This window comes from Leptidea sinapis, chromosome 29 (genome assembly GCF_905404315.1).
Source record: "Leptidea sinapis chromosome 29, ilLepSina1.1, whole genome shotgun sequence".
NCBI lineage: Eukaryota > Metazoa > Arthropoda > Insecta > Lepidoptera > Pieridae > Leptidea > Leptidea sinapis.
In genome coordinates, this window is record NC_066293.1 from 7,788,222 (window position 1) to 7,803,908 (window position 15,687).

The 15,687-nt window shown below is 36.7% G+C and overlaps 1 protein-coding gene across 2 annotated transcripts in view; it reads left to right on the plus strand.

The window, feature by feature from the left end:
- LOC126973386 (major facilitator superfamily domain-containing protein 6) overlaps nt 1-15,419 on the plus strand; it is a 28,434-nt gene extending 13,015 nt beyond the window's left edge. For both annotated transcript variants that reach the window (XM_050820632.1, XM_050820633.1), the window contains exons 4-10: nt 756-940; nt 2,406-2,542; nt 5,016-5,131; nt 8,970-9,088; nt 10,290-10,416; nt 11,350-11,493; nt 12,161-15,419. In XM_050820632.1, the coding sequence (XP_050676589.1) occupies nt 756-940; nt 2,406-2,542; nt 5,016-5,131; nt 8,970-9,088; nt 10,290-10,416; nt 11,350-11,493; nt 12,161-12,276 (944 nt within the window). In that variant the 3' untranslated portion in view covers nt 12,277-15,419. The remainder of the gene's footprint in view (nt 1-755; nt 941-2,405; nt 2,543-5,015; nt 5,132-8,969; nt 9,089-10,289; nt 10,417-11,349; nt 11,494-12,160) is intronic.
- Nucleotides 15,420-15,687: the final 268 nt, after the last annotated feature.

Consider the following 15,687-nt stretch of genomic DNA (forward strand, 5'->3'; position numbering starts at 1 on the left):
TGTAATAAGGCTTACTTTACGAACAAGTGTGTTGATAAATACTATTATCTACACCCATACTTTAAATCCTCTATTAAAGAACAGTTAGCTTATTGCCAACATCAAAACACCCAATGTCCTAATTACCATTACATCATCCAAACGAGTGTTGTAATGAAATTCAGTACAACATTCTATCATCTGTTTTTATAATAACACTCCTTTGCATGATATTATGGTTACTAGGACTGGCTTTTTTAATGTTAGCAGTAACTGTTTCAGAAACTTTTATAGAGGATTCATATTATGGGTGTAGATAAAGTCAAGTAAAGGTATTTAGACGCCCGAGCGCAGCGAGGTCGGCTATAGTCCGAGTAGGAATTGAAATTTTTTTACCCGTGTTAAACACTCTACTTTTCATTTCAAATATGAGGAAAATAAAACTAGTTGTTTATCTAGGCACAGATTAGTATCCCGCCAATTTATGTCGACTTTTTAAATTTCAAATATGGAACTTACCGCGTAATTGTTGCGGCTTATTCCGCTCAAAGAAGTTTGCGCTAAGTTCACACTGGCTGTTTAGAAAGTCACATGGCATTTCTTTTAATTAGTTTTTTTTTTACATAAAACTCTTCATAGCTGACAGCAGTTCTATTTTCAAAGTTTATTCCGGCCCTTGGGTGGGAAGTAATTTGTATGAGTTTTTCCCTCTCTACGGAGGGAAGCAGCAATTTCCACTACTTTCCGAGTATGAGAAATGAAAATTTAATTTCCAGGTTCAGACAGAGGCTCCAGGTATGGATCGCAGCGTGCCTGGGGAACTGTGGGCTATGGCGTGACGGCCTTATTGGGCGGTTGGCTGGTCGATGTCTACTCCGGGACCTATAAGGACTTCACTCCGGCTTTTATAATTGCAATTGTGGCTACTGCCGTTGATCTGACTAGCTGCAGGGCGCTAACCGTGAGACTTCTTCTCTTTTTTAAAGTAGATTTTATAGATGATATAGGTGCATGGTTCTTGTCTTTTTTTTATGAAAATAAGGTACGAGACGAGCGGGACGTTCAGCTGATGGTATTTGATACGCCCTGCCCTTTACAATCCAGTGCCGCTCAGGATTCTTGAAAAACTCCAAAAATTCTGAGCGGCACTACAACTGCGCTCGTCATCTTGAGACAAGATGTTAAGTCTCATTTGACCAGTAATTTCACTAGCTACGGCGCCCTTCAGACCGAAACACAGTAATGCCTATACATTACTGCTTCACGGCAGAAATAGGCGCTGTTAAAAGACATCCTGTGCAAAGGAGCCTCCCACTGTCTGGTTCTGCGCAGGCCACCTAAAATTATATAATATTATATTAAGTTGGTAGGCTAAGTTGTTATAGGATTTAAAAGATGAGCTGGGAGTGTCTTAACATTTTTCTTCCCATGTCAAAGTCACTTTACGTTTACTGTTAACCGTGCTTATGTTCAAGACCACAGAATTACAATGTACTAGCCTCTACAGATTACTTCTATATTAAAAATACTAAGAAGTTAATACCACGCGTGGCTGACTGTTTACGACTTTTTTATTGAAGTGGGCATTACTTTGCGGAAATCCAAAATTATCCAAATGTTTTGAGTTTTCTTTAGTGTTATTTCCGCCAATATTTGTCTCTAAACAATTCGACACGTGTTTCGCCTCTACACGAGGCATCCTCAGGACATGTTGACTCGCCAAACTCTGGCACGAGACCGAATTACATGTGCCGAAAATGGCTCTTTTATGCCCTCGTCGTATGAAATGACGCGTTGTGATTAATCGGCTGTTGTGACGTATTACCCCCGGAAGAGATACCATTGGTGAAGGGACCAAATTTGTTTGTACACTGTGTACGACTTGTCAATCAAAATCTGTTACAGTAACAACAATAGATTCGTTTTCAATGTCTATCTTTCTGTATCTCCGTAAGAGATGTTCTTTTATCTTACCAGCTTTCGTCAAGTCTCTGTTCAAAACCATCACAGTGTAAAAAGCTTAGGTAACTTATACGTTTAGATAGAGCCTATTGCTGCTAGACAACCGATGAAAACAACCGTGATTTATATGCCACCTTGTGTTACCTTCACCTTAATTAATGGGCAAATGAGACTTAACATCTTATGTCTCAAGGTGACGAGCGCAGTTGTAGCGCCGTTCAGAATTATTGGGTTTTTCAAGAATCCCGAGCGGCACTGCATTGTAATAAACAGGGCGTATCAATTACCATCAGCAACGTCCTGCTCGTCTCATCCCTTACTATCATAAAAAAAGTGAGCGGGCATTGCTCAAAATAGAGGTGAACGGTCAAGCTCATTTTTTTCCCACGTTTTCACAACTGCCACTAATGTCTATTTGGACTTATAAATGATCTAAGATTAAATATTATAACTTTTTTTTCTAGCTACCCTCATTAAGCAGTCCCGATGATGCGGGTAAGGCGTTACGCGACGTGTTGAAGATACCGCGTGTCGTGGTGTTCATTGTATTCGCCGTGGTCGCCGGCACCTTTGACAGCTTCATAATATACTACATGTTTTGGTGAGTACCTACTACCTGGTAACAGCTATGGACGTGAAGTCGATGACGTCACATCGTCGCTTTGGTACGGTGTGCAAAACAAGCATCGCTAGAATATTATTATTAATAAATATAGTCGATAAAAGATTTCATTAACAAATAACCTTTCCTTACATTATCATATTTATTAATATACATCAAATTTAAGTAAAACCTAAGCTTTTCTCAAGTTAAACAATATTAATATTATATAGTTCAACTTAGATTCACGGACTAGTAAAAAAAAAAGGATTCCGTGTCACCTTACAATACAGTGTAGCACCAAAACAAGCCGATTAACGTGTAAATACATAGCCCCACGCACGCACTTGCACTACTACAGGCCGATAGACGGCCATTATGAGAATTGTCATCGTCTGTGACAGATCAGTTTGCGTCTCAATAAAATTATTAAAATATGCCGTCATGTGTTGTGAAAAAGTGTAAAAACTATGCTATATAAGTATTTGCCATATATGATTATTTAAGGGAGAAAAATTTGTGTAATTAGTATACCCCGTAACTGCACACACATTAGAATAACGGTGCTTCACTTGCTAATATCACGGCGCGGGGTCCTTCTTTTTTTACTCGTCCGTGCTTAGATTAGTTTAAGTAATCACTTCTGTCGGGCGTCGCGAGAAACACAAGTTTTGTTTTTATCGATTATTTTTTATGCTAAGCGAAGTGCACCGAGCACCAGCTAGTTTACAATACTTTAAGTAATGAATTCCCAACCAATTGGCTTATATTTAAGCTATTCATTGCATTTTTAAAATTGCCCGAGCAAACCTTGAAAAAAAGATGGAAAAGATTCTGTGCAGCCGTAAAACTGTCCATAAAGCTCAGACTGAGAATACTCCACTGCTACGTCTGGCCAGTAGGGTTATACGGTAGTGAGGCTTGGACAAAAGCTGACACCCAGAAAGGTCTCGAAGCCTGTGAGATGATGCAGAATGCTTCGTATCAGCTGGGCACAGAGTCTAGATTGTAAGAGCGTCCACAGAAGCCGGGTGTTACTGTAAACCGTCAAGAAGAGAAAGCTTGAATATTTGGGCCACGTTTTGAGACTCGAGAGATTCCAACTGCTCCAACTTATAATGTTGGGCAAAGTAGAGGGCAAACGACGCGCTGGAAGAAGAAAAAAGTCCTGGTTGTGTAACATCAATGGATGAACATCAAGGATGAAGATTGCAAGCGTAGAAATACTATTTCGCTTGGCGCAAGACTGCGAAAAATTCTCTGAGCTGATGGCCAACCTCCAGTAGTGGAGAGGCACAAGAAAAAGATGTCATTTTTGTGTGATCCATAAATTCTAATTCTATTTATTACCTACTAGTTGCTGCTTGCGACATTATCTGCGTGGACGCTATAAAGGTCTCGCCAAACAGAACGCGTTTTTAGCGCGCGTCAGGGCGTAACGCTATAGCGCCTTACTTTATGTGTGACAGCTTCGACGCTATTCAGCAGTCGTCCCTCGAATACGTACGTACTACTACATGTACTTGGTCACGATGTCCAGTGACTCGGATGAAGAGGATTTATTGTTGCTTTACGCGTTATCACGTTCGCAAAGTAAGCGATTAAGGGTGCATGATATTAATAAGAAGAGGAAGGAATTTGGAGAATCACCGTATGTGCCAGGATCCTTATTCACATGAAGATCGCATTTTTTAATACTTTCGTATGACACGAGAGTCGTTTGAAGAACTGCATTCCCTTCTTCAGCCCACAATACGTAAATGTACTACATTTTTGTATTCACTGTTCCTTGTGTCATACAAACATGGGTATTTCCTAACACATTCTATTAACTTTTCAGTCAGTTTCACTATTTACGAAGAACACACCCGGTGCTAACTAACAATATTCTGTAATTAAATACAACGCGACGTCATGATGCGGCACCAGAGCGTCGCGTTCTGTTAGCGCGCTAGCGTTGTTTGACAGGTTATAACCTGTTGAGTACAACACAACGCGAAGCTATGACGCAGCCCTAGGCCAGGACGCTTTGACGCCCTGACGCGCGCTAAAAACGCGTTGTGTTTGGCGAGTCCTTTAAGCAAAAAATATTAAAAACTGCATTTAATATATAGACTATATATTACCCTGTTGCAAAATTTTAATTAAATCATTTTTTTATAACAATAAGCGACGAGGACGTTCAACCGATGGTAATTGATACGTCGTGCCCTTTACTATGCAGTGTCGCTCAGGATTATTGAAAAACCTAAAAATTCTGTGCGCACTACAATAGCGCTCGTCAGCTTAGGCATAATATGTTGAGTCTCATTTACCCAGTAATTTCACTAGCTACGGCGCCCATCAGACCGAAACACAATAATGCTTATACATTACTGCTTCAAGGCAGAAATAGGGCCGTAGTGACTCCCATAATCTAGCCGGTATTCTGTGCAATGAAGCCTACTGATAATAATTTTATTTCCTATTGAAGGTTCCTTGAAGAGTTGGCGGAGCAGACTGGTTCCATGGCTCAAATAAAGCTGATAGAGGGCGTGGTGGTCGCGGCTGAGAGTTTCATCGGGGAACTGTTGTTTTTCTTTTTCTCAGGTGAAATAATAATAATAAGGCTTACTTACGTGCACTCAGACCGATCGATGACGCCCTAGTTAGAAAGGTCCCTAAAGTACTGATGACATTCCGTATGCACCATCCATGCTCAAGTTTAAGTGCCAAAAACCTGCATAAGGCCTATCGCAGATGACACACTTTTTGTGCTATCGAGTCTGCGCCACACAAAAAGTCTGCATTGCGCACAAAATGTCTTTCGCAGATATTACACAGAGTCAACGCACACGACGTACACTTTCGGTCATTTTGTGGGCAGAACTGTAGAGGTGTACACGCAGTGGAAGTACAGAGATTGCGGTGTATTATTTCGTACTTGATATATAAAAAAGAAGAAGAAATAGAAAATTTTGAGTTTATGCTGTTCTTTCAGAACGATTATTAAATAGTCCTGTCATTATAGTAAGTTCACCTCGGAATTCGAGATAGCTATAAGTCTGTAAATACTTGTATATTGACACCCTAAAAGTTGTCTCAAAACCTACATATGGTAGGGGGTATGCAACTATTAAATTTCAAGGTCAAAGGTCACAAAAATCGTTTTTTTGTGCTTTTTTTGTAAAAATCGTTTCGCATTGCCCAACCCCATACCTGGAGTTCCAAATCATGCCCTAACCAAGTTTGAACCTGATAATATACACGTTTGAAATGTTGATGTTATGTTTAACGGTTATCAGTACTATTGAATAGATATAGATTTAATGCACGAAGAAAATGATAATATATAATATAATAGTTAATAAAAATTGACAAATATTTATAATCAATGATTTATCGATAGTTCATTAACTATATAATATTATATGGCGCGTTTTCGAGAGGCACAGGGTTCGAAAGGCACAAGGTTCAGAATTTTGTATTCTACAATATTTATATAATATAGTATACAAGTATTTACAGACTTACAGCTGGGTATCTCGAATTCCGAGATTCTTACCTAATATAAGCTTAAATGACTGGACTAAAAGGGACTGTTTCATTTTAAACATTCAGTTCTAAAACTATATTCAAATAAATTTGCACACTTCATCCCACAATTTTCATTTTAAATTTCTGTCATGATAATCTGCCAAAAATGTATCATACAGTGTTGATCTGTTTTCTATTTCTTGAATCAACATCGATACATCGATGTCTAGCACCATGATACACGTCAATACACTATATACTAGAGATAGATGTGCAACTCATGTTTTTATTTTGTAAAATCAGTGTACCCAGGCCAAGAGATGGCGCTGCGTTATTTTTGCGCTCTTAGCGTACCGTCGCTAGATGGCGCTAATTATGTTAATAGTTTTTACTTTTTACTATTGTTGTAGACCGTATTCAGTATTGAATGCATATTGAAATTATTATTCGTTTATTAAGTTCAGCAGTCACCGTTAATTCAATGACTACAACACGATAGTCAAGTCTTTAATAAGTAAGTTAAGTGAGTTTTTTGCTATCGTGGTGAAGTTGCAGCGTATCTAATAGAATAGGTGGCAGCACTTTCAATGTAATTTTTTTTCATGCGCCAATGTAGGGAAGTTGCACCCCCTGGTGCAGACTACAGACTAAATTGTGCGTCGTATGCGTTAGCGCGTGTTTACGCGAACGTTATATGTTTTTGGTGCACTTTTTGTACGGCGCGGTGTAACGCAGTCTGTCAGATCTACGAGGATATTTTATGTGTCAGACTTTTTGCGCGTCGTCTGCGTTACTGCATATATGGTTTATTATTACAGAATAAATAGTGCGTCACGGATAGTCTGTCGTCTGCGATAGGCCTAATCGTAAAGAATGGGTAATGCATCGAGAAATTGTGGCAGTAAACAATAGGATTACTCCGCTCTCTTCATCTAAACAGAACTGGCGAAAACCGGTGATAGTTAGATACTTAAGATTGCTTGAATGTATGGAGGGGAAAATATCTTCATGGACGGTTTTACCGGGCTCTCTACGGGCCTGATGTAGTCACGATTTCGTGACTTTTTTGGGGCAACTGAAGGATTTGTCTGTGCAATTGCTGATGAAGCTATCAAGACGAATAACTACCGGAAATACAACATGACGGATCGCACAGTAGACACATGTCGGGCATGTCATCATCATTATTATAACACTAAAAATAAGGGATTGCTTGTAACTAATTCTAGTAGGCTTCATAAGATACATAATAGCTTTAAGGGTAAATGTATACACTTCTACAGTAAAGTCCCAGCCACTGTTCAGGCATTATCTATAAATAAATTTAAATGTTTTATAAAAAAATGGCTCTGTCGTAAATCCTATTACTCCACTGCTGAATATCTAAATGATCGGACAGCCTGGGACTAGATTGTGATTATTTTATAGCGATAGAAATGACTGTACAATATTGTATATTTTTATTGAAAAGAGCGCAAAAAAAAAGAATGTTGGGAGAGTTTCTTGTGCCGCTTCTTCTCTCTCAGAGCGCTATTTGTTTCCGAAGCGGTAGTAGTATAAGAAATGACATCAAAAAGAATTCTAAAGGAATCAATTTTGAGAAAATAAATGCCTTTTATGCCTTTTATCCTGGTGTGTCTATCATACATTATTTCCGGTTGTTCTCGTGTTGCCAATGGAGAGTAATTGCACAACCACAACCAAGTAGCCAGGATTAATCATCAGCAACTTGATTTTCAATATAATCTTGTGCATTTAAAGTCCCTTATATCAAGGATACTCCCGGAGCCAGTTCTGGAAATCAGTCGTGTCAAGCTCTACTGGGACCGATCTATCATCACGGACAGAACTATCATTGCTAATAAGCCTGATATTGTGTTGGTAGATCGGTTAGAGCGTCGGGCATTTATTGTTGATATCACCGTTCCGTGTAATGATAACCTTGTGAAAGTTGAGATTGTCAATTTTTTTATACAGGGTGTCCCAGAAAGAATGGATAATCCTTGAACCCCGCACGGGAAAGCTCTCCAGCGCTCAGAAAAAATATCTAAAAAAATATTTCCAAGTGATACCCAAAATATGTTTTTTTTTAGAAAAACATACGTTTTTTTAACTTTACTTCACATTCATGTGCACAACGCCCACAAAGTAATGAAATTCGTGGCGTTTGTGTCATCTTATTCCTGATAGACTACTAGAAATACATTAAAGAATATAAGTATCTATGATACTTTTTTCAAAAACAAAATAAGAACTTGAGTTTTTGACATGAAATTTGATACCAAAATAATTTTGGCATAGTTTGAGAGTGTTTCATGTAAAAAAAAAGTATGAAAACGTAAGTGGCCAGCTATTAAAAAATGCTCAGTTCATACATTTTATTTAATAACACTACGAAGTTATTGCTATTAAGATGCAAAAAGAGTAAATACGACTGTCTTTAGACAGATAATTGTAAAATGACATTTTATCTTGTCTTAAACGGTAACATTGACAATATCGTTCCACAAAAGGGTCCCTTTTTATTGTACTAGGGATGGTAACTATTTACTACATGAGCGTGGCCCAAGCCCATATGTTGTTTACACAAGACAAGAATAGCTTGATTTTGTAGAATATGAGCGAGTGAGAGTATCACTTGGAATTATTTTTTTCTGAGCGCTGGAGAGCTGTCCCGTGCAGGGTTCAAGGATTATCCATTCTTTCTGAGACACCCTGTATATCTCTTAGTTTGTCACCTACGAACGTATCCCCAATAATCCCATATAATTATTAATTACCATTCCATATTCATGGTTTTTGTATTCGCGGCATATTTACGAAACTTATACGCTGCAGATAAAAAACTTTAACTGTATTAAACATTAACGATAAAAACACATGTTCATAACACTGTGTATTACGTTGGCAGGTAAAATTATAAAAAAATGGGGCTACGGCACCACAATGACGTTCGCACTGTTCTGCTACGGTCTTCGGATGGTGATGATATCCTTGATCCAGCATCCCTGGCATCTGGTCTTCATTGAGGTAAGCTTATTATAAATACCATTGGACTTTGAGCTAGAAAATAAAAATGGGAAAAACGGGTCTCAGAATGGTACCAGGGGATTGGAAAAAGGCGCAGAGAAAGACAGGTAAAATAAAATTTTCTGTTGTAGAGACTGCCGATAGAAGTGAAACCTTTAATAACAATGCACAGTATATATATATATAAACTGAATCTCGGAAACTGCTTCAACGATTTTCATAAAATTTAGTATACAGGGGATTTCGGGGGATAAATCGATCTATCTCTAAGGTTTCAATTAAAAAAAAGTTTTATCCGTGTTTTAATGAGAAACAGCTACAATAACATTAGAATACAAAGGTTAATTTCCCCACTATATACAACACTATAATAGCTGAGATGGGACATTGGGTGATCCGGAAAGCAGAAGGACCCGGTTTGAATCCAGATGTCCTATTTCTTGTTATATTTTTGTTCAAGTTTTGTACATTCTTATAAATCCGAGCAAGGCTCGGTCGTCCGGATATTGATTATTTTATAGAAATATTAAATGTTTTTTTTTAAATAATGGTAGTTCTTTAATTGGCATCAAATTTTGCAGGGTTCTTTTTTTAGTTGAATTTCGTGACGACAAAATTTATTAGTAAATAGCCTGAGGGCGGTCGCTCCATTCCCAATCTATGATATCATTAAGAAAGTCATTTATGTTTTAGTAACCTTTACAACACAATGTTTTATAACAATTCTTTTTAATTTGGTAACACATTTGTTTTGTACATATTCTAGGATCATCAAAACTTACTAACTCGACTTAAACGTGTCCAGGTAACAGTTTATGTTAGTTCCTCGTGTTAATATTGTGACTATCACAGGCTCTAACAAATTCGCTAAAGTGTCTAAGAACATACATAACACATGTCAAATATAATATTAATAATAATATAAATACTTTTACCTTATCTTGCCCCAAACTAGGCATAGGCAATAGTACTATGGGTTCAAAGACAACGACATATTTAATATAATATACATTCTTAAACACACATAAATACTTAAAAACATCTATGACTGGGAAACAAACATCCATTTTCATCATATAAATGTTTGCATCTAGCTCGATTCAAACCCGGGACCTCTAACTCAGTAGCTAAAGTCACTAACCACTGAGTTATATGGGTCGTCAAAGAGTAGAGAAAATAAATACCTTTTGTTAAATTCCAGAGTATAATGCAAGGGCCGACATACGCTCTATGTTATTCTACCATAGTGGGATACGCGGCGCACGTCGCTCCCGAGGGATACTCTGCTACCGTGCAGGGGATAGTAGCAGGAATGGACGACGGTGTTGGTGAGGATATAATATTGACACACTATTGACACACTTTTTACACAAATTATCATGCCCCAAATTAGGAATATGTAGCCTGTGTTTTGGTTTTTTTTTTTTATGGAATATGAGGACAAACGAGCGTACGGGTCACCTGGTGTTAAGTGATCACCGCCGCCCACATGCTCTTGCAACACCAGAGGAATCACAAGAGCGTTGCCGGCCTTTAAGGAAGGTGTACGCGCTTTTTTTGAAGCTTTTTACCGCACAAGGAAGCTCATTCCACAACTTTGTAATACGAGGGAGAAAGCTCCTTGAAAACCGCACTGTGGAAGACCGCCACACATTCAGATGGTGGGGATGATATCCTAACTTGTGGCGTGTCGTGCGAAGGTGGAATTCGGCGGCAGGAATCACGTTAAACAGCTCTTCGGAACACTCCCCGTGATAAATGCGGTAGAAGACACACAATGAAGCGACGTCTCTACGCAACGCCAAGAGATCCAGCCAATTGGGTTGGAGGACAATGATATATTTAATACAATATACTTACTTAAACTTACATAAATACATATAAACATCCATGACTCGGAAACAACCATTCATATTCATCATATAAATGCTTGCACCTACCGGGATTCGCACTCGGGACCTCTAGCTTAGTAGGTAGGATCGCTAACCACTCGGCTATACAGGTCGTCATCATATGTTACACATATTTTATATAATTAAAGCAAATTCATATTATTACATGATATAACTGGTTTAGACCTTCTTTTAGGTGACAATACCTGCGCTCTTCCATTTCTATAATCATTAAGTCAGTAAATAACACCTTACCTGCATTGACGTCACATAAATATGTGATGAATGATTGATGAATATATTATGAAAATGCATAATATATTAAATAATAACAATATTTACATAATAAACATAATGTGGGTACATTAGGTTTTGCGCTCGGCTCCCTGGTGGGGGGTCAGCTGTACAGTCGACTGGGGGGGCGCGGCGCGTTCCGTCTGCTGTCAGTCGTCGCTGTGCTTGCGGCCGGGACGCACGCATTTCTGTTCAACTCCGTCACGAAACGAGCGGCCGGTAAGTTGCATTAATCAAACATCCTTGGAATATATTTATCATTTTCACATAAAGTATTTAGACACTATGCGAGAATGGAGTGCTTTAAACATAAATATTTGTTGTATTAACAATCATGACTCGGAAACATGAATTTCACAATGAAAAAAAATGTAATTAGCTATAACGCGCTTAGAATTATTGGGTGAAATCGCTTTGTGTTTAATCGAGATTAAAACTTGCATTTTAACTAGGTTTAGTAATCTCAGTTTGAAGTGTCATTGGTGAAATCGATTCTAAGGTTTCATATAATAAACCGGTTAATTAAAAGGGTTCTTTTTTTGCCTACAATCATCGCTGAGTCATTTGATAGATCAAAGTTTTATTTTAGTGATGGACTATCGTAGGTTCGTTTATCTCGTTTCGCCTGTGGCGGAATTAAGCGGTTAGTACTTAAGGATTAGTTAGACACTCCCTTACCGTTTACACTCTGAACGAAAAAACGATTTTAAATATTATTATTAATTTTAAATGGGATCCAAGCCTTGATCACAGTGTTCATCCAGGGACATATTACCACAGCATCTATTTCTGCACAAAAACACTCATAAAAAATAAAATTGTTGAAATTTGTGATCTGTGGTATGAATTTTAACAAGAATCTGACATTAATATGCTATTTTTTCAGCACACAAGGAAAGGCAGCCAATCTCACTAGAGGAAGGGGAGAAAATGTTAGCCATGCAAAGTGACGCCATCTATCGCGACACTGTGGTACCAATCGATGATAAAACTCACAGTTGAATAGACAATCTGTTTTATGTCAATTAATCTTGTATTAGTTAATTCAGATTACCACAAACCTGTTGTAATTATATTGTAAGGGCGATTTCTTTAATAAAACTAATAAATTAGATCGGTGCACAATTCATGCATTGCTCTTTTGTACATTTTGGTGGCTAGATGGCGCGGTTTGTGATACTATGTAATTTTTGTGAGATATTTAGACTGAGATAATAGTACAGGAGCTGACTCAGAAGCCACCTTCACTGATCTGTTTACTGGATAAACAGTATTTTATGGATATATTTAATCTTAAATTGGGCGTTTTGTCTAAAAAAATATTATATTTTTTTAATATCAATCGTTTTAGAGACAAATTACATATCGAATGAAAGAATGAAGCTTTAAGAATATGAAGATGTTTGCTTGACTATTTTTTCCGTTGTTACTATCGTGTTGGTAAGTTTTAAACAGTTAATACTAATAATTTGCACTCATCTGTTTAATAATATGATATAGAAATAATTTCATTCCTAACACTGCAGCAGGATTGGTTGGAATCTGCCAAGGAGCTTGTATTACTAAAGTATAGAGAAGTTATCTATTTTCTAGGTTTTGTTAGTTTCTAACAAAAGTTCGCTATAGAGTTGAAACAATAATTTGTCGTCAGACCAGATAGTATTGATTTGCGGCGATAGAACGCTCATACGTACAGTATTCTCGTGATTAAAAGACTGTTTTAGATACCGTAGCATATTAATGAACTATTTTTAATTTACTTGAATAAAAAATTCTACTTAAAAGTTAGTAAAGTTTAAAAAGTTTGTTAATCAAGTTAACAATTCATAAGTAAAGACTTATGAATTGTTATATATCTCTCAATGTCACATTTTGATTTAAATTATCGTATTGTTAGATTTGGTCTGTACGCCCCACTACGTGGATATCGAAGACACACTAAAGTAAGATGTACGGATTGCAATATAGTTCAGTTGAACTGAACATAGTGATTGTTCGGATCGCGAAATCGGTCTCTGCGGAAAATTTTTTTTGAATTCTAGTTGAAATTATAATAAATTATAACCTTGGCAATATTTTTTAAGACAACTCATTCTCAACATATTTTAAATATACTAAAAAAGATACAAAATTATTTTCATATATGAAACGGATGAGTGAAGGTAGTTTCCTATTTGGATCTTAGACTATGTATTCACGGACGAGTAAAAAAATAAGGACTACGTGTCACCTTACATAACAGTGAGGCACCAAAACAAGCCGGTAAACTTGTAAGTACATAGCCCCACGCACACACTTACACTAATACAAGCCGATCGGCCGCCATTATGAGATTTGCCATGGTCTGTGACAGATCAGTTTGCGTCACAATAAAATATTTTAAAAATGCCGTAGTGCGTTGTGAAAAAAGTGTAAAAACAATACTTTAAAATTATTTGTGGATATATGATTATTTAAGGGAGAGAAAATTGTGAAACTGGTATACCCCGTAACCGCACACACTAGCAAAAAGGTGCTTCACTTGCTAATATCACGGCGCGGAGTCCTTCTATATTTACTAGTCCGTGTATGTATTATGATACGATGGTAAAGGCATTGTGAGATCATTCGACTGGAAATTTTTATATAATGTACGTATATCATATAAATAATGAATTGATAGAATTGCCTGAGCGCTCATTTTTGTATTAAATTATGGATGGAGTGCCAAGTAAGAATATTATTTTTTATCGTGACATGTGTAAATAAAGTACATATCAAGCTTTAAATCGTGAAATTACACCTTTTATGTGTAAACATGGCCGTGTATATAACCTGGTCGATATTAAACTGTTGTATTTTTATTGAACATATTATATTTTTAGTCAAATGTTGCTAGAATGAAATTAAATAAGTTGTGTATTTTTTATAAATGTTTTAAAGTAAAGTTTATGGGTACAATTTTTTCGTGGTGATCCTATTGAGACGGCGTAAGCTAGAACTTTCTAGAACAACTTTTTTCATTTTGTACCTGATTGTTTGAATGTGCCATAGATTGTAGAGGCTCGCTTTTTTGTTTAAATATATTGTTTATTCTAATTGCATTGTAATAATGCAGATTATTTCATATTTTATTTCATTTATACATGTACCTCAGTATATTAATATTATATATAATTAAATGTATGATTGTGATACGAACAAAATAGTTATCAATTTTGAAGATATTTTTAATCCTTTGTTTTATATTCCCATGCAAAAGATAGAATTTATTATATATACTTCGCTAAGAAATCCTCGATTTTAATCCTCCATTACTTATACTAAGGCCAACGAGACGGGATAAAGAATGTAAACAAATGGACCATTTCTGACCGATTACTATCTCTGTCCCTATCACTCGTACGCACTAATGGCGTCAGTTGGGCGATGACAGCTGTCGTTGTGTGTTTCGTAGTTGTCAACATTTGGTCCGCCATTTTGTGGTCAAGTTCATTCCTGTTTGGATTGCGTTCGAAGTGATTCATATATTTTCGTTTCCATATATATTTACTTTGTTTTTTTTTATTATCAATCAGTTGCTGTTAGTTTTCTTATTGATTTATGCTGTTATTGTGTTTATTGTTGATTTTAATTGTGAAATCATGGGAGCTCTAGACATCCTTTGAAAGATTTAGAGAGATATAATTGAATTTGAGAGTTTTGTCATAAATACGGCCGATTCGGACTCTTCCGATGAATCATGTTTGTCTAAAACAGACGTCGGCTGCAGCGTTTAGAATATAGAATACATAATTTGCATATAATTTATTCAAATTAAAATATTTTGCAAAAGCCCTGAAACTTTGTTAATATTCTTTACCTCGTATCGTTGGCCATACTTTAGTCCGCCATGTTTGGAAATCCGCCATATTGGATTTGTAATGAAGAAATTTTGATCCACGCAATGACTAACCAATTTCGGATCAATATGGGATAGCTATTTGAAAAGCCAAGATTAATCCTAGAGACATATTATTAGTTATATCCCTGACTCGTTATATTTCGAAATACAATTTGAACGGACACTGGGAAACCGTATTACTTATTTTGTTAAATATTTTATGTACAAGTTATGACTAACGATGTATTCAATTTGAATTATAATTAAAGACTTTATATTTGAAGTTGTTTTATTAATAATCATAAAATGAAATACAAACTTTACTTTTAATAATTTATTCACTACACAAAGTGATAACTTTAATTTCGTAACCAAAGAGTAAAAACGGAAGGCTATTACTAACTCGCGTACACGAATAACTGGTTTTGCCGGCCGATGGCGGACAGAGCTACCCGAACGAGACGAGCAGGACGTTCAGCTGATGGTAATTGATACGCCGTGCCTATTACAATGCAGTGCTGCTCAGGATTCTTGAAAAAAACCCAAAAACT